This window comes from Ixodes scapularis, unplaced genomic scaffold, assembly GCF_016920785.2.
Source record: "Ixodes scapularis isolate PalLabHiFi unplaced genomic scaffold, ASM1692078v2 PGA_scaffold11__112_contigs__length_91849675, whole genome shotgun sequence".
NCBI classification, from domain to species: Eukaryota; Metazoa; Arthropoda; class Arachnida; order Ixodida; family Ixodidae; genus Ixodes; species Ixodes scapularis.
The window spans coordinates 24360568-24380143 of record NW_024609837.1 but is presented as its reverse complement, the minus strand read 5'-3'; the positions used below and the strand labels follow the sequence as shown (position 1 = coordinate 24380143).

Here is a 19576-nt window from a genome sequence, read left to right as displayed (position 1 = left end):
CGAGCGTCAAACCCTTCGCAGGCGACTGATAAGAACCGTTTCTAAACAAACGACGCTCTTCTTGCCCCTAATTCAGCGCTAATTTTATGTTTACCATGAAAATCAGAATACAATCCCTTTTTACCGCAGGCGATGTGCATCCAAGGTTCCATAGGTTTCGCCGCTTTTGTCCATAGGGGGAGCTGGTAGAGTAGTGAGCGCCACCGAGCGAACGTGCCATGACAAGGCGCCAGGCGTTCTAGGAAGCTTGTAACCTGTCTTTTACCTAGTAACGTTGACCGTTAGCGTCGAGATGTTTCGGTGGCGCCCTCGTCTGGTTTCCTTTCCTGACGTCGCGACCAGAATTTACCTCGTCGTGACTTCACGTGTCGTATCAGCTTTACTATTTATCATCGGTTGGGAACTACAAGTTCGATGGGGTGTATAAAAATAACAATGGGAGCTTGAAGCTGTCGCATTCTTAAACCAATAGGGTCACAGTTAACACTGATATTGCGATGATTTCCGTCGTTAAAAGACAGATTAATTAATAAAAATGAAGACGTCAAAGTGAGCATTTGACCAATCACGAATTGCGATCACAGCGACGCGTTTGGTCGCACGCGTCGCTAATAGCTATGATAAAAATGTGGCCGAAATATCCAAGCATCAAATAGTATGCCGGGAACGTAGGTACACTGCAGGATTAGCTGTTCAAAGCGGAAGCATATTAAACCATCAACATTTTGCAAATGCATTCCAGCTTTATATTTATGCAGAGAAGGTGATCGCATGCAGCGCGTTTACCTACGTTCCAAGCATTCTTTTTGACGATTGGGTGACTTAGTGAAATGATTATTGAGAAATTCGATTGTCTAGCGCAGTGGTTCCCAAACATTTACGTTTCGCAGGCCCCTTGTGGATTGGCGGAGACCATGGAGGACCGCTTTCGTGGTAAGGGGAAGGGAGAGTTATAGGTTAATTATGATAATGATTTATTGAATTGATATAACTAAGAGCTAGTGTGAAGTAGGCCTCTCATTCACATACCCACGAAAAAATTCACATAAAAATTAGTAAGTTTCTTCTCAATCTGTGAAAAAGACAACTTTTATTGCCGGGCTCGACCACCGGAATGCCTTCGCGAACACCAAAGGTTCAGCGGACTTTTATTTGAGAACCACTGGTGTAGGGCACCCAGAATGATGTCCAAATACATGTATTCTCCAGAAGAAAATCGGATTTAACGCATTTACTTTTGTTTTTTAATATTCTAGGCTTCTAATTTACTGGGGTTTCTCAGATGAGCAAAGAGCTCTTTGTTCCTTTTCCTAGACATGAAGTGTATAGACACCTTGTTAGTGTAGGGTAGAGCAGAATGTTTTGGTGCAAATCGGCTTTGTAGACGCGCAGCAAAATCTTAATCTTCATAATCACACAACATACGTTCAATGCCTACTTCTTTCGATTTGCCTTACGGACAGGAGATTCATTATGGAAGGTTTTCGATATAAACGGTTTTGTTATAGAAGGTTTTCTAAATAGCAATTTTCGTTGTAGAAGGATTTTGCAAATAACAGTTTCGTTTTATATGATTTTGATACAGACGCTTGAACTTCTGAGCGAGGCATAAATAGGCAAAGTCATAATCATATACAGTGAGCGGCTGTAACAACCAACACATTTGACACACCTCGCAAATTTTTAATTATAAACGTACATGACTGAAATAGGATACGCGAACGTTGTTTCGAAGAAGTCATTTCTATATTTTTTTGGAGCTCAACTCAGAGGAGGTGAAATATTAAAGATAAGACAAAAACGGCGGCCGAGTATTTTCTATGTCCCAGGGTGTTGGTCGTCTGCAAACTGGTTTGCAATATCCCTCTCCCAGGTGGTAATAGTTTATATATTTCTTTCAAATGTTTACTTATCCGGATAATCCAGCTCCCCGTCAGTCTGTATCTATGGCCTTTTTAGCGTTTTTGCGTGCAGGAAGTCACCCGAAACCGAGCTCGCAAACCAGCGTGAAGACGACGGACAGGCTGATTTAGGACATAGGAAGTTGACGACCGCTGTCTCGCATTATTTTCAACATTTCACCACCTCTAAGCAGACTTCTATAAAAAGAAAAAAATCACAAGAAACCTTCGCGAAACGACGTCCGCGTGCCCAATTTCAGTTATGTACGTTTGTGATTCAAATTTTACGAGACATGCCACATGTGCCGGTACTTATGTCTACTCTCCGTATTAAAGAGCGACAACAATAGCAAAGCTAGAACTGGAGAATGAGCAGGAATACATGCCACGTTCAGGGTGTGGCTCGAGTCGTCAGTTCTGCCCCGGAGCGGAGCGGGGTGCCCGGTGAAGCTGTTCCACGGACCAAACAGGTCGAAGGCGGTGACGCTCATGAAGTCAACATGCCTGCAGCACAACGTATCAGGCACGATGAATAAGCTCCGCCACATCCTCTTCAACAAACCGTTGCTCTCTCCGAGGTAAGGCGCTTCTGGCCCCACACCGCGGCCTTTGCCTTGCGCCAAGGCAAGTCGAGACGCTTTATTTGTGCTAAAGCGGCATGCTTTCTGCGCCCGCGCCGTACCTAGACCTATAGGCCAACGCGCTGTTTACCAAAGAGCCCTCGCTTGCCACGTCATCAGGTGTGGGCACTGCGCAGAAACGGGTGGGAGCTGACGTGTCTGCACCTGCGCTGTGCTAACAGCAGCGCCAGCGTATCCACGTGACATGAGAGTCGATCCTGGGCAACGTTACTACAAATACTTTACTAGGGGGAATACATTCCACTCCTCTCAAATACAATAGCCTCGGCGCGGACAGGTTTCCTGGGCTTGGCGCGAGCCATTTATCGTCGTGGAAATCTAGGTTATCGGGCGGTAAATGATGATGATAATGATGGTTGTTGTACATAACAAATTCATTGTTGTGGAAATGCTCGAGACACGTGCCCAGGCGCCACTTCTAGGATAAAAACATGGCGTCTAAAATCTAGCTCAATGCTCCGCCAAATACTTTTCTGAGCTGTGCCGCCATGATCTTCTCAAGGGTCGCACGTCGCACGTGCCTCGTGCATCGACGCACCTTGCGTTACTTTTGAAACATGCCGGGGCTTTAGGTGGAACCGGAGACGACACCGCCGCGGCCGCCGCGAACATCTACGTGCACATGCGCGTGGACTGACGCGGACCTCCACTCAGTCAGGGCTGGATTCGGCGTTGTAGGCGTTCTGTCTCATGCAAATGAGCGGAATGGAATGTATTCCCCCTAATAAAGTATTTGGTTACTTGATTACCTCAGTTGTGGAACTCCCGCGGAAAAGGAACCCCCCCCCCCCCCCCCCCCCCCACCACTCACTTCAATCCGCTTCCCGTCGTTCGAAGCGCCATCCACACTTTCGTTTACGCACTGTGTGTTCCATAGAGTACGGTGGAACGCCATCTAGACGCTGCGCTTCGAAACGTACGTATTCCATAGGAGACATTGCAGTTACCAAAGCAGCTGTCCGGCGCGCCGAACGCCTAAAGCCCGAATTTAAATTGTGCGCGCCTGACTACCCATGATCGCATACAACATCTAAGCACGAAATGTACACATACTTTGCGTGGCGGAGAGGTACCGCATCAAGCTGCTGAACGGTAGGTCGCTGGCTCGAAATCGGAGGAATTAAACTTCGCAGTTGTCTCGCCACGGTCGTTGACTGCCAGCAATCCATCGACCGATGATCGGGCGATGATGCATTTTTATTGATCGATTATCAATTATCGATTATAGAAAATCTGATATATGAGTAGCATTGGCTAATTGTTCGCTCCCAAGTCACGTGACTGCCCCGAACTGTTACGTCATCATTATGTGACCAGCCCTCTGGCGAATCATTGAAAGGTCCCGAAATGTTGGGGCCGAAATAATGGGACCGGGCCGGGCGTGGGCGTGGGAACGTGACGCACCCGGATATCCATATCGTAGATAGGATCGATGTCAGAAATTGGATACCCCGATATCGGTGACTTATCGATATCGGAAGCACGTATTGATTGGTTATTGGTTCCATCGTGTCCCATTATATACGACTCCATCGAATTCGTATTTCTCGTCAAAAGCAAGCAAAAATGACCACAGGCATGGTACAATGACGTCATCTGCAAGCAGCGCGTTCGTCATAGACCCTTTTCAAAAGTGCGCACCGGCCGGCTGCTGGGCCAGTTACCCGATTTCGGCAGTGTTTGATCGCGTACTCCGAGGACGTGTTGGACACGGAGCCTGCATCAGGGTTCGGCGTGAGCTCGGCTCGGCTCAAAACGAGCGCAAGTGCTGCGTCAACGTTCGGCAAAGCTCGGGTCCAATCACACGCCTCGTGCTCAAGAAATGGCGACCGCCAGTGTAACTTGGTAGGGTTCGGAAAAACGTATTTTCATCCGCGAAAAGGGAAATAACGTCAACACCGCATGTCGCTAGCAACTTTCCTGTGAGTAGAGGAAGGACGGAAAATGAGCATACTCACTTTGAAAGCTCGGAGACATCATACGCTGCGCTGATCGTCTGTTTCAATGCGGGCACGGTGACCGTCAGTGTGCGGTGCTTCTTGTCCATGGTCCCTCTCAAATCCTGTAAAAAGTCGTTTTTTCTTCGTTTTTTTGTTACACAACCTAGACGACACAACCGCGAGAAAAAAAAATGTTTGATAACGTTTTACGCGGTATCTTACGCGTAAAATGAACTTTTAACGCGGTATCTTTTTATTACCTTCGCCCCTTACCTGCGTATAACTTGACTGAAGGCTTTGCAGTATTAGCGAAATCAAGCCTACGGACTATCTACGAGAAATAGTCAGTAAAAAACGTTACCAGAATTATACGAAGCCTACGGCTAAAAAATAATACGTAAAAAAATATATATACGCCAGTTTGAAGGCTTATGGACCGCGTTTGCAATACGAGCTGCGAGGACGTGACAAAAGCGTCAATCGTCTGCAAGTGTCTCCGCCTCTTCCATCCGCTTTCTTCCTTGCCGCCCGAGAGCGCAACGCACGCGCACTGGGAACCAATTTGCGCGAGAAGCGTACACCATGAAACTGCAAGCTGTTCTGCATGGCTTCAGTTGCTTCCGCTTTTACATCTAGGCTCACGAGTGGTAAGCGTTTACAAGGAAACGCGACGCATTCGAGCATATACTCAAACGCAAATGAGTGAGCTGGCCTTAACACTCGTGTAATGGCGTGCAAGGAGTATAGCTCACCTCGAGCAACAGCGCAAAGTTCTCTTTGTCTTCCGAAGATCCTCCTCTTTGAGTCGGGTATCTCCAGTCGATGTCGATTCCGTCAAAGCCGTGGCGGTCCAAAAAACGTTCGACGCTGTCCACGAAGGTCCGGCGTCCACGCTGGCTGGACGCCATCTTGGAAAACCTTTGCGATCCCTCTGTCCAGCCTCCGACGGAGATGAGTGTCTTCAGGCCCCGACTTGACCTCTTCAGGGCGTTAAACCGTCTATACATTCCTTAAAAAGAGGCAGATATTAAAATCTAAAAAACCAACGTAGTCGAAAAAAAAAAAAAAAACTTACAAGAAGCACATGCACTAAAATAGAGTTCACACCCTCGAAGGTTTGTATCGAATCTTTCTATTGCTGACATACCGAAGCCGCACATACACCGCTCATAGGTAATGCAAAAGAAACGATGGTTGCCATAGACACGACAACATAATCATCTACAGAAACGCCTCAAGCATATCTGAATCACGTTTGCTTTATACAATTGTATGCCTCAAGCATGGCTAAAGACAGTTTTACAGCGAAGATGTTTATGGCTAGGGTTCCGTGGATTTTTCGTGTGCGCCAACAAAAACTCAGATCCCGAACTTGCTGCGAACTCGCTTCCTTCAATGAAATGGCTAATAGGTCTCATCACTTGGATATGCATTTTCAGTAGATTAGTTATTAATAGGCCCCACTTTCAAGATCAGTAGACTCTGAGGTAGATGATAAAGATTTCTCAAAAATTTTCCGCTGTGCGACCCGCGTCTGCCATGTCTATGCTCACACCGAAACTGAAGCCTACTTACCGAACCGAAGCCGAAAGCAAAACTTGCGCTTGCGAATACGTTCTCGAATATTCGATTAACTTCGAATATTCGTGATAAGACGAATATTCGAAAAGTACCAAAGACGTAGTTTACGAATCGAATACGAATATTAGATGTATAATATTTTATTTGTATTCGAAATTTTGAATATTCGCCCTCCCCTACTTATAACAAGTAAAAATCTGTATACCTAATTGTACCCACCTTTTAAATAACGGTTCTGCCCATCTTTTTTTTCGGTGGCTTTCTAATTTTTATTTCTATTTGATTGGTATGATTCGTTCATCTGCTTATTTGAATATCTTTGTTGTTTTTAGAAACCATAAAAAAACAAGGGTAACATTATTCATATTTTATGTCTACTTAGAGACTTCAAAATTGGAGAGCATCTATTTTATGTATGTGTGTGAGCGTGTTACCGCGTTCTTAGACAACAGTTCACTCACAAATCAAGAACCCAGGATGATTTCAGAGACGCTTTATGATTTTAAAAAATCCCGTTAAGGTTTCAATTACAATGTGGGCTGCCTTGGAAGCTTACCGTTGCCCTGGATCTCCAGATGTGGATCCATCGGTGCAATGACACCGTTCATGATCTTCGCGTACGCGTAGATGAGGTGGGTGCACGGTGTCGACTCCATCTGCTTGGCCGAGAACTTGCCATTGCCAACGCGATAGTGGGACCAGCTTGCCCAGTAGCACAGAAAAACCTTCTGGCTGGGCGCTACAATAAAAAAAAAATACTCGAATGAAGCAATGGTGAGGGTGCAGGATAGCTGGTGTAAATTGAACATAGTTGTAAACTCGAGACTGGGGATACGGACAAGAAACAAACAGAGAACGACACGTCCGTGTCGTTCTCTCCTTGTCGCTTCTCCGTATTTCCAGTGTAGGGTGTACAACTGTGCTCACATTTCTCGAGCATGATCGTGCAGACAAAGTCCGGCAACCACAGGACCCCTATACTGAGAGCACGGTGGGAGCTACGCTCTTGCGTAGCTCCAAACAAACCGCCTCCTTTTCATCACCTGATTCTGCTCTCTGAGCAAGGATGGGGGCCAGAGCGTGATCACATGTACTCTTAGAAAAAGGGTATCGATAGTCCTCCCTAAGGGGAGGAACGATCTTGTAACCTATGTTCCTTTAGAAAGGAAGAAACTTTCGTCCCTGAAGCAGGGGAGCAAAGTTCCTCCGTCATCTGCATCTCATTATTACGGCCCCGAATCGAGCAAATCGAGCTCAATAGGTTACATTCACTTCACGTCACTCGCTAGAGGCGCTGGCATCGGCCACCACGGTCGCCATCTTCGAGGTCTCTTTATATCCCACGTACGTGTCAGGTATCGTCTGGCGGTGCCTTATGCAGCATAATTTAGCAGTATTTTACAACTTTAAAGGGTCTTTTTGGCCGCAACTACGGGTTCTTTTTATACTTTGGTGCTTTTGAAGCGCCGTGGGAATAATTCGTCTATGATGTGTGTTTTAGTTCATTTTTGTCGCTATCAAAGTTGTCCACCGCGGCCGCGTTGCTCCATCGGCTCCATGCATCTCTCCGTGTCGCGCGCTGTGCCCACGACGTTAGCTCTTTTGCAAGAACTATGATTTTTCTACTTTGGTGTTTTTTAGCACGGTGTGATTACTCTTTATTTTGTTTTGCTAGTTTTTTTATCGTTTTTTCTCGAGCGGATTTTCTGCTCTACGGCCGTGTAACCGTATACAGCTCCATCGTCTCCGTGTCGTACGTCGTGCCTTCGGTGTTCGTTCCCGTGCAGAAACATACCCTGTGGCTCATCGAGCGCGCAGCTAATGAAAAACGCGAATTTTTTATTAGCCCAAACGATTTAAAAGCCCTATGTAAGCAATTTGGCGAGCGATGAGACAAGTGACGGCGACCCGCTTCGCTGTCGCTCGGTCACTCGCACGACGAAGCAAACCGCATGAAAACAACGGGAGAAAACGACCAAGACGATAAGCGCTAAGTTTTCTAGAAATACAAAAACCGAGCTACGCGACGAGCGACAGTGAAGGGTGAATCGCATGTAAGCGATTTAGCGAGGGACGGCGACAGCGACGGCAGTCGGCGACGAGCGACGGAGGTTTTTCAGGGTCGCTCGTCGCGTCGCTCGGTTTTTGGATTTCTAGAAATCGTCGCTCATCGCCTTGGTCGCGTGCTCCCGTCTCTTTCATGCGGTTGGCCTCGTCGCGCGAGTGACCGAGCGACAGCAAAGCGGGCCGTCGTCGCTTGTCTCGTCGGGTTCGCCGTCGCTCGCTAAATTGTTTACATGCGATTCAGCCTTTCCACACGGTACCCGGCGGCAACAAGAAAATTAAAACGGCCCACCCCCGAGATAAACTTTTTTTATCTTTTCTGTTCAACGAAGCTTCTTTACCAATATGAAATTAGCACACACTACCAACGGGCGACCGCGTACCCAAGCCAGTCAAACCGCGACCTCGAAGATGGCAGATCGACAGTGGCGCTCCCTGGCAAAATCGAACCTACAGGCTCACTGAATACCACCTATAAGGATTAATAAGGGCGCTACGTCTCCTTTACGGGACTAGAGGAGCAGCAAATAAAAGCGTAACACGAGCTTTTCGCGAACTGTGTCAGTATCAGTATCAGTAACGCGTTCCTTTTATTTTGAGGTAACGTAGGTCGGTAACGCGTTACATTTATTTGCAAGTAACGAGTAACGTATTTAGTTACTTTTTTTCGGTAACGCATACAACACTCGCTCGAAGCCGCTGTTTATCGCGTAGCGTGAACGAGCGTGAAATCGCTTGCCACCAGATGGCAGTGTCAAGCAGAGCAAGTAGCTAGGTTAGGTGGCGCTAGGTACCGCCAAATGCATGTTCTACAAAAAAAAATATTTTTATTTTCTCACGCCATCGTTGCGCTTCGGGATCTTCGGGAATCTCTATTATACAGACATGTCGACACATTACGCATACTTTAAGCATCAGCTGAACATACATTGAGCGGATACACATACATGGCACTTACAAACATCAATACAACGGCACACTAACCCGATCACTACACCCGAGCTCTGCGTTTCTGTCTTTTATACTGATCGTTTTTAACGTACGGAATTTCTCGGTGAGCGCCTAAGCAATAAAAATATTCCCGGCATGTTGATTTGTTTCTAGTAATGTTATACCTATGAGAATATTTTGAATGGCTCAGGGGATTAATCTCTTAAAAAAAGGAAAACGCTCGACCATGCCGTAATTACTTGAAAGCCAGTAAATCAAGCCGCTTCAATGCGATTCCAAGCCACGAGTTTGTTTCCCCGCACCTCACGTCGTAACCAGTATTTCTATTGTAGTGTTCGTTTTTCTATTTGTGATGTTCGCGCACGGCTCCAATTGTCGTCTTGAATTAATTCCTGAAGAGCGGATATTCACTCAGCTGGAGGTGATGCTTCACGGGCAGAGAAATCGCTTTTCGATCAACTTGAATGCAGTCAAAGCCGCGACTTGTGGGAGGTGTTAAGTGTATGGAGCTACGCCGTGGCGATCTCGAACGCTTCTAGCACTTAGAGTTCCTGTATAGGCTCCCTACGGGAGCCTATGCAGGACTAGCGATTGCGGGAAGGCTCCCGCGCCATTTTTACGCCTCTTATCTATCCCCAGCCTTGTACCTGCTCCACGAGCGGTAACTTTAGTGCGCTACTACTCTACTCACGCGCTCAAAGTCTCTCTGAAAATGACTGATATAGTGGTTTTCGATAACGCTCAGCAACTTTCTAATTGGAACCATGTGTCTACTTCCACTAATTAAAAAGTTAATAAACAAATTTTAACTAATTAGTTGGCTAATTAGTATGTTTCTGGCAATTCCTGACGTCCCCCGTGGCTGGTAGTTTCTTCCCGAAGGCAATTTTTTTCTTTTACAAACGCCCTCGTGTCTAAGATTTTTTAAAGTCTTCGCAAAAACACCCGGTATATATATATATATATATATACTTCTATAAAAATATCCAGTATATTGACTGTTGTAATTAAAACACTGACTAGGTGGCGTAAGCTGCCATCTGATTCAAAGGGTTGAGCCGCATTAATCCATGCGTTTATCCTATATACTCATGCAGGTGGTCCGACCTTCAAAAAGCTGCGCGTGCGGAGTGCCTACATCGCCCGTGGGAAAACGCTCTTATTTACTTATTTAATATTTATTAAACTTTGCGTCGATTGGAGTGTGTGCGGAAAACTCACTTCTTTGTGCACTGGCGCTGCACGCGACGGCGGCCAATGACAAAATAACGATTGCTGCGTTCATAGCCCTCATACCGAAGTCCAACCGCAAGATGAGAGTTCTGCACTGAAAAAAAAAAAAAAAGATAAAGATGTTTCAGAGACACGAAAATGAACAACGTGAAACATTTCCAAGTCACGAAGGAAAAAAAAAATCAGCTGTTTAACTTTGCTAAGGCTTTGGCTGGCGAGGAAACGTATTACCTGCTCTTTAATGTTACACACAAAATGAAAAACCTGAAGCGTCTATACTTTACCGGAAATCACTTGAAAGGGCGAGTCGCTAAGAGCTACGGAGGAGGCGAACGCCGATACTCGTGACGTATTTCGGTACAACAAACAGTTTGTGACACTTAACGTAACGTTTGGCAATGCTTAGTGTCAGAAAGTCGACTGTTTTAAGAACTCAGAACATATTATCAGCCTAGTCATTCTCCGAGCTGCCTTCGTACGTCTCAGTCACTGGCTGCTCTTGCGAGTGGTTTCCCAGAGGGGCTCCAGATTTCTTTAAACATCGAGATTTGTTTATTTGCAAATATTTGAGGATGCTTATTCGGACTATTGAGGATGATTGGCTTAGTGTATAATAGCTTCGAAATATTGCGTCAATTTAAGAACCAAACCACATAGCGCACTTTCCGACCCATATAAGTCGCACGCCATTGCATAACCGACGATCGTTTTCAAGAAAGAAAAAAAATGTTGGCATATGAGTGGTGCTTGCGACTAAGTCGCACTTTGTATACGGTTGGCGCGGTGCCGCAGCCGCTAACCTATCCGACAGGCATCTGACCGTCTTCGGACCTCCAGAAGAGCAGGCGACCATTGGCGGGTGCTCTGCCGTTATTATTATTTTTTTTTAAATTTTTATTGTATATTTTTATACGGCCCTACATGTTTAATATTATAGGTCCATACTTCTTTAAAAGGCAACGCATATAACTCGCATCCTTCCAAAGAGCCCCGGTCACACTAATAATATATCATAAAAACGGTGGTCTGCAGACGCTATAGGAGGCCTTCCTTGTATTACGGTCAAATCGGTCATGCAGAAACTGCCTGCAGGCATGTTGGAAACACGCATACGTGTGAAACAAATCATGCTTCGAAAACTGCTCTGTCATCGTGTCTGCAACCAACACCGTGGTCTTTCAATAATGTGTTTACATCTTGACTGCGGCCTAAGGAGTGCGTAAGAAACGCCTAAGTCGCACCGTTGGGCAAGACATAATTGGTTGTCGACGTTTAGCGCACTCAAAAAACTGTCAATCAAGCATTCACACACCCATAAAACTGTCAATCAAGCATTCACACACCCACATATATATATATATATATATATATATATATATATATATATATATATATATATATATATATATATATATATGTTCGATAGTAAAATGTGTTACGCGGTCCTTTTTTTATAGTTTCAGATTATATAGATTTGAGTACCTCTATTCTCGGGTTTCCTGGTCTCAAGTGCGTCTATTTTTCTCGTGTGCATTTGAGGTTAGGCAACAAAAACGACGACAGTTTATTGGCAACGATACGCTCGCATCGTTTCCTGGCGAATATGCAGCTATGAACTTTTATGTGATCACGGATGGTTGTACTTTTTTTGAGTGCTTTATGGTTTGGCTACATACTATACATTCACAGCGCTGCGCCAATGAAGAGCTATGGGGGAGGAAAAACAACTTTTTTGTGGGTGAGCGTAGCAAAGTTCACCGTTTCACCGTAATGTCGCTAGTACTAGGGAACGCTACAGGCTAGTTGAAGATACCCAAGTTAAGCGCGCCTATGTTTCCTGCGCCCAAGTTGCAGGCACCCAAGTTGGAGGCACCCAAGTATACTGTAGCGCGAGCGTGCACGTTTCATCATACTGGTATTATTGGTTGTAGCATTTTTAGCCGCGCGAAACGCGAATATGAGGTTTAGCGTTTATCACTACCAAGATGTTTTAAGTGGCGACCTGTTATGGCATTTCTTCGTGACGTCGCAATAAATTGTTTTCACTTTGCCGTGATGTCACGAGTTACGAACCTGGCTACTTTTCATCAGTTGCACGCGACAAGTTTGGTGCTGTGCGGCAAAAAAGCAGGGTGGAAGCTTAGGCTCGTCGTATGTCCAAACCGGCCCTTTCAAAGATGATAGAGTGAAATTGCTTTTTACCCGTCGTTGAATTCATAATTATTCCCACTAATACTCCAGTGACACAGGCACCCGAACCGCGGTTATGCCTGACCAATAGTGCGCGAGTAAAAATTTTACTTACGATGCTGCTTTCAGTGAGCCTTCTTTGCTGACCCCAAAAAAGAATGACCTTTAACGGGGAGCAGCATTGTAATATATAGGGCTGAAGAACAATCCTATCTAGGTTTTTTTCTCATATATTTACTGTAAAACGCTGACACAAGTCTTTTACCATGGCTGCTGCAAAATAATATATTTTCGGCACGGATACTGTTTGTGCTTTGGCAACAAGGCCATGATATAGTTTGCGCCTGACTCGTTTGTTATCTAACGGGTTGCTAAGATAGACAGTGCGATGACCGAAAGCGGTTGGGATGTTGACCAGAGTTTGTGATTAAGATGTGTCCATTGCGAACTTCTGTTTTATTATGAATTCATTGCTTTTCGTCATTTGGGAGGTATTATGAACGTTTTGGTGAAGCCGCAATTGTGCCCATTTCTGCCTTGGAGGAGCAATTCTGATTTCAGTCTTCAAGCATATTAGAGAAAGCGCTAAGCTCGGTAACCGATAATAGAAGAATTTTTAGTGGCAGCAGTTTATACAAGTGTTCCTGGCATGTGTAACATGGTAATCTAAATAGAAAAAAACGAGAACTTGCTGATTTGTTCGTCTCATTTTTTCAGCTTGCGTGAAGTCAGAACGTAGGTCTGACTTGGATACGTTGATTTTGTACAAGGTGGAAAAACATAATACTCTTTTTGAAGAGATAAAATAAATCAAAATTATTTTATATAAATCAATTTTATTTTATTTAAATTTAATACATTTTATTAGTAGCCAGAAAATAGCGATTCCTTATTACTAAATGAATTTTTCAACATGGCAGATTGATTGACTAATTCGTCCGATCACAGAGAACGATGGGGACGAAAGAATTACTGTAATTACTGCACAGTTTAATACTAACTTTAAATTGCTGTAATCCTGACGATGCTAGTACAAAATGGCTGGATATTTTAGTTAGTTACAAAGTTTTATTTGAATTATCTTTTCAAATTTTAGCTTGATTGCAAATATAAAACTGCTTTTCTAGATTTTTTTGTTTTTTTTTTCGTTTGCGCTTTGATTATGTTGCAATAGGACGTTACGTTACTGACGAAGTTGAAGGAGAAATCGAGCTCAACGCTCAGGTTTTCTCAGAAAAACTGAAGGCATTAAAAACTGTAATAAATTAAAAGGAACCACTATATCATCCAATTACGATTTTTGGAAGAGAACTCTGGCAGAAAGGAGCAAGTTTTGGTACAAATCTGGCGACTTCAAAGTAAGAGGGCGTAAATTAGTTCTAGATTATAATAAACTACGAGTTGATGACGACCTCTATGATCGGGAGGAGTAAAATGACCGTCTAAAGTGCATCCGCTCTAAAAACGTCAGAACGATGTCGATTGACTTGAATTGAAACAGTTACGTTTTGTATTATTAAATGCCCCAAATATCGGCAATAAAGTTCACGAACTAAAGGAAATTATACTTAAATACAACACGCCGAAAATAGCAATCGCAGAAACATGGCTGTCAGCAGATATTTCTGATGCCGAAGTTACTCCACCGACTCAGAAAATAAACAGGCGCGATGGCTCTCCAGAAGGGGTTGTTGCCTTGATAGTAAAAACGGAACTCTAATGTGTTATCTTAAAAAAATAAATAACTGCCGATAAATGTGTATGTTGCCAAATGGACTATCATGGGTTTTCGTCTCTCGTTGGTGTTGTCTATCGCCCCCATCTTCCGCCGAGTCAATTCTAGAGAACAATCATTTTCACATGCAAAAAATATACAAGCCTAGTACAAATACTGTACTGGCGGGTGATTTCCTGTCAATTAACTGATCGACTTTCCAGCCTGGCTTAACTGAGGTTAAAATTGCAACTTACTACTCGAATTGATGCTCAGTTTTATTCTGACTGAGCTTTTTACTCAAGTTGTTTGTATTTTCCAAAATAGCAATAACACACTGGATCTCATTTTTGTTGGAAACTTTCCGGAGGACACTGACGTCAGCGTTCACGATAGAATTTATGAGCACAAGCTTGTTTTCTTTACGACGAATTTTTGCCCAATAGAAATGGACTACGATGGTAAACGTGTCTAACTTTGCCGCTGCAGATGATGACGCTATTAAAGATACTCTTGATTTGAACTTCAGCGACTTTGAGATGGAGGGTGACATTTGAAGATCATGGAACGGTTTCGTATTTATTATCGCAAAGAGCCTTCAAAGATATTTACCAAATGTAGTAAAAAAGTAACATCAGAACGCCTGGATAAGAAGACATAATATATCTTAAAAGAACATGGTCTAATAAACGGAGAGCAAATAGTAAAAATGCTAATGTCATACCTTCCCTCAGTGACGCTGAAACAAAACAAAAACAAAAGAATAAGGACGGCAAGCGATAATAATAATAATAATAATAATAATTCTTTATTTTCTGTGCCCACAAACAACTTTTCAGTCTCCACTGTGGTGCACAAAATAATAAAATACAAATACCGCAAAAACTAAAATATTCAATACAAATACCACAAAAAATCTCATTCTAGGCGAAAGACATCCATTCACGAACAAGCAAGGCAAATTCCCGAAGACACATGAAAATATCCAGGTGGCGTTCCTTATTGAAAGCCAATTGAATCCGCGACAAAAGGGATGCAAGGGACAAGGAAGATGGATAAAACGTGAATTCATTCCGGCTGGCTCTTGATGGAACATGGAAGTCAATGGATCGTAGTAAATCAATTGACATGACGTGACCATGAACAACTTTATGAAGAAAAAAATGAAAGCCATTTACAATTCCCTGTAACGCCGGGTTAGAGCGCAGCTCTTGAGGAGGAGGATGGAAGCGTACTGAGGGATAGGTGACTCCTTGAGGTCACGTGAACTCAGGGGGGTCACGTGGCCTCAGGGGAGTCACGTGATCTCAGGGGTCACGTGACCTCGGGGGGGGGGGGGGGGTTACGAGCCAAATTCTAACCGTGATCTAACTAGTGACTTAAACAAATGCAACATACAAGAGGGTGATGAGAACCGCCAACATAACCGAGAAATACTGCCTAGCACTCTTAACGCAGCATTAACAATTATAAACACATGTTCTTTGAAACAAAGTGACCTGTCAATACGCACACCAAGATCCCTTACAAAAGATACCCAGGGTATCAAGGCGCCTTCGAGGTTGTAAGAAAAAGAAATTAATTCACGCGTTCTAGATAGTACAATATGTTTAGTTTTCTCAGGATTAAACGACCAGTGGTTTTTGAAGCACCAATTTGAAACATGTCCTATGTCAGCTTGAAGAGGAGTGCAATCCAATACTGACCTCACACTTAAAAATAGTTTAACATCATCGGCGAAGAGAATAATTTTTGCGTCACCAACACAGGAAACAATATCATTTATAAACAAAATAAACAAAAGCGGTCCCGGGATGAACCCCTGGGGCACCCCGGATTTAAAAACAAACTCGTCGGAGTAGCATTCTTCAACATGAACAGAGTTTCGACGACCTTTTATATAACTAGAAAAGCATGCGCACAGATGTGGGCATGCTTTTACGTTTAATGTGGGCTGAAACCATGCAGAGCGAGTTTTTGTAGAAGTAAATCATGACTAACACGGTCAAACGCTTTCGATATGTCGAAATAAATCGCAACCACCTGTCCCCTACTGGACACAATTGGCGCTGGGAAATTTAAAAATGAGCATAAATTAGATTCTACCGATTTCCCCTTTAAAAATTCGTGCTGAGCTTCAGTTATCATCGGGCTGAAATAAAAGTAAAGACGCTTATGGACTACTTTTCAAATACTTTTGCAAATCCTCATAACAGTGACACCGGCTGGTAATTGTTAACTAATGTAGAATCACCAAATTTGAAAAAAAGGCACAACTGCGGAGAATTTCCAAAGTTGGGGGAAAGAGCCCTGTGCAAGAGAAAAGTTAAAAATATGCATTAAAACTACAGCAAAATTAGAACAACAACCTTTTATAATAAAACTAGGTATGCCATCAATGCCGGTTGATAGTTTGGGTTTTCAATTTTTTTATGGCTTCTAAAATGTCTTCAATGCAAACAGTAAATGTAGACAGATAATCGGAACACTCAACGTCAACGGAACTAAAAGAGCTGCTCGTGGGAAAAGAAGAATAGCAGGAACTGAAATGCTCAGCAAAACAAGTTGCAATGTCGGCCCGAGAGCACAGATAACCATTATCATCTCGGAGGAAAATATTTGACTTGTTTTCCCGAAAATGTTGCTTCGTAAAGCCCCAACATTTTTTCGGAATTTTTTTTTAGGTTATGCTCGATGTCATTTAGGTACAGTTGGTTATCTTGTTCGTATCGTGTTTTGACCAAACCACGATAAATGCTGAACTTCTGATACCACCCATCTAATCCTGTTTTCTTATACAAATGATGACAGTGCAGCTTCTTTCGTGAGGCGATTTTTAACTCTCTTGAAAACCAGCAAGGGTAATGGGAAGAGCGCTTAAACCGATACGGTATAAAAATATTCATTGCATTCTTGACAATAGATGTCAAGGTTTCTGTAGCTGAATCAGCTATATGGTTATTTAAGACATCCGACCAGTCATGTTGCTCCATAAATTTGTACAAGCTAAGAAAATTCCCTCGAGGATAGCAATACGCTGCAAAACTTCCATTAACAGGAAGCCTGCATGACAAGCAGAATTTTGTTTTGAAAGGCGGGTGGTAAGCATCTACTGGCACTAACGGATTCGAAGCCGGAATCGTAGGATCAAGCGAAGCATTTGATAAACATAAATCTAGCACGTTTCTACGACTATTCGAAAGTGCATTATACTGACGAAAATCAAGAAAATTTATGAATAAAAGAAACCAAGAGGCTTTCCTAGAAGTCACGCTTGATGAAGAAGAAGCAACACCGGTTGACCAATCCATTCCGGGCAAGTTAAAGTCACCGTAGATCAGAACGCGAAATTTAAAAGATTCAACTTTTTTTTTAACCGTTTCAAAATGTTCTACAACTTCTACATCATCAAAAAGAGGAGGGAAATAATAGTTACCAACTAAAAAGTTAAAACCATCACTGGTGGGTATTTCTACCCAGACACACTCGGCGTAAGTTTCCAAATCCTTCCTCCGGCTGCACTGAACTGAAGACTTAACGGCCACCAGTACTCCTCCCCCAAATATCATGCCCGTGTTAGCATAATGCCTGTCTCGTCGAAACACATCATAGGTTGGAGGAAAATAGCTGCTATCGGAAATGCCGGCACATAGCCATGTCTCGTTTAAGCATATGACGTCAAAACAACTCAGTAAAATATTCGACAAGAACTCACTGGACTTGGAACGCAAGCCCGGTGTGTTTTGATATAATGCCTCCAGTGACCTAAGCATTCACAGCAGTTTCAGATTCTACCACACAAGTTCGCGAAACGTCCAGCTTGCCAAAAAATAGATGGAAGATCGATCCCTCTGGCCAAGGTTCTGATTTGTTCAATATTTTAAAATCAGATTGATTACATGCGATATGGAACGATGAATAGGAATGATATTTCGGTTTTAACTTAGTTACGCCAACACATTTACCTTCAAGAAAAGGGGTTATCAGATCCTCAATATCCGACACAGATGTGTTCGGATGTAACCTGGATACAAAGAACGCCTTCATGGACGGTTGGCGGGGCTCCGCCTGTATCTTCTTAGACTTGGCTGTGCCGGTTGATGTCGGTGAACGTCGTTTCCGCATCCTTTGTCGGGCACAGTAGCAGCAGGACGAGCATCGCGTCGAAGACCAGGAACTTGAAAAGCAACAGCGGGAACATCGCCATCCGCCAAGCAATCGTTAGGCTCGAGCATTGCACCCTCAACCAAAGATGACCGTTGTACTGCTGTACTGCCGCCGCGTTCAATGGAGGGCGTCTTGCCGATGACTAAGATGAACGCACGGACGCCGCAAAAGATGCGTGAGGTCTCGCAGCCAGAGGCAATCGCTCGAGCACCCTCTTGTTCAGCAAGCCAATTTCCAAGCGTAAAAAGGTGTTTTCTGACTCGAGGCACTTTACCTCAGCCGTCAGGACTTCCAATTTCGTAGACATGTTGCGCAGCAGACGAACCAGGTCAGCCGTTTCCCAAGGAGCCGACCCATTAGCAGCGCTCTCCGAAGGAGCACTCAATCGTGACACATTCGCCCGGTCATGCCGGTCATCGTCGGTGTCCGGATTGTCGTTCGACGAAGTTCGGCGACGCCTGGTACACTTGGTGCATTTATAGGCACTCAAACCGCTTTGCATTAGCACTTCATATTCCGCTTGGCCTACGCCAATTAATTTGCAATGATATCGTCGATTGCATGAACCCGAACAAGCCAAGAACCGTTGCTTGGCGTAGAAGCGAACGTAGCGCTCAACGTACACGTCCGTCGGCATCGCTGTCATTCGACAGAATCGAATGATCCTGGGATAATGCCACCATAATTCCTGGAATAACGCCACCACGATTATTATAATGTGTTTCTTAACAACATTAGTAAACTTCATGAAATTAGCACCCCAAACGTTTTGGGCGTACTTGTCGCACAACAGGAAATTTATTGCACAGCTTCATGTTGATGGACATGCAATTACTGAGTCCTACAATATTGCAAATGAGTTTAACAGCACCTTTTGCGATGTTTTTCGTCCGCGATGCACTTCTGAAGAAACTATTAAATCAGTATCTCTCTTCCCAAGAATGCAAGATATAAACTTGAACATCCACTGCATACATAATCTACTTTTAAACCTTGATGTAAAAATATCGTGTGGTCCCGATGGCATCTCGAATGTTTTTCTGAAGCGTTACAGAGATGATTTCACAATATTTATAACTTATATGTCAGGTTCAAAACCTCTTTGGATCAGAGATGTCTTCCCCCCGACTGGCTTTGTGGAAAAGTTGTACCTGTACTTAAAGAAGCACTGACACCCCAAAGGTCGTATTTTTT

General features: G+C 43.8%; 1 protein-coding gene across 1 annotated transcript in view; it reads right to left on the bottom strand.

Moving 5' to 3' along the window:
- Positions 1-19576, bottom strand: part of LOC120847765 (chitinase-3-like protein 1) — a 42100-nt gene that overhangs the window by 4849 nt on the left and 17675 nt on the right. Inside the window, exons 2-6 of the mRNA XM_042289155.1 lie at positions 10300-10405; positions 6620-6802; positions 5235-5491; positions 4501-4604; positions 2288-2405 (exon numbers count right to left, since the gene is read on the bottom strand). Of these exons, the coding sequence (XP_042145089.1) occupies positions 2288-2405; positions 4501-4604; positions 5235-5491; positions 6620-6802; positions 10300-10372 (735 nt within the window). The 5' untranslated portion in view covers positions 10373-10405. The remainder of the gene's footprint in view (positions 1-2287; positions 2406-4500; positions 4605-5234; positions 5492-6619; positions 6803-10299; positions 10406-19576) is intronic.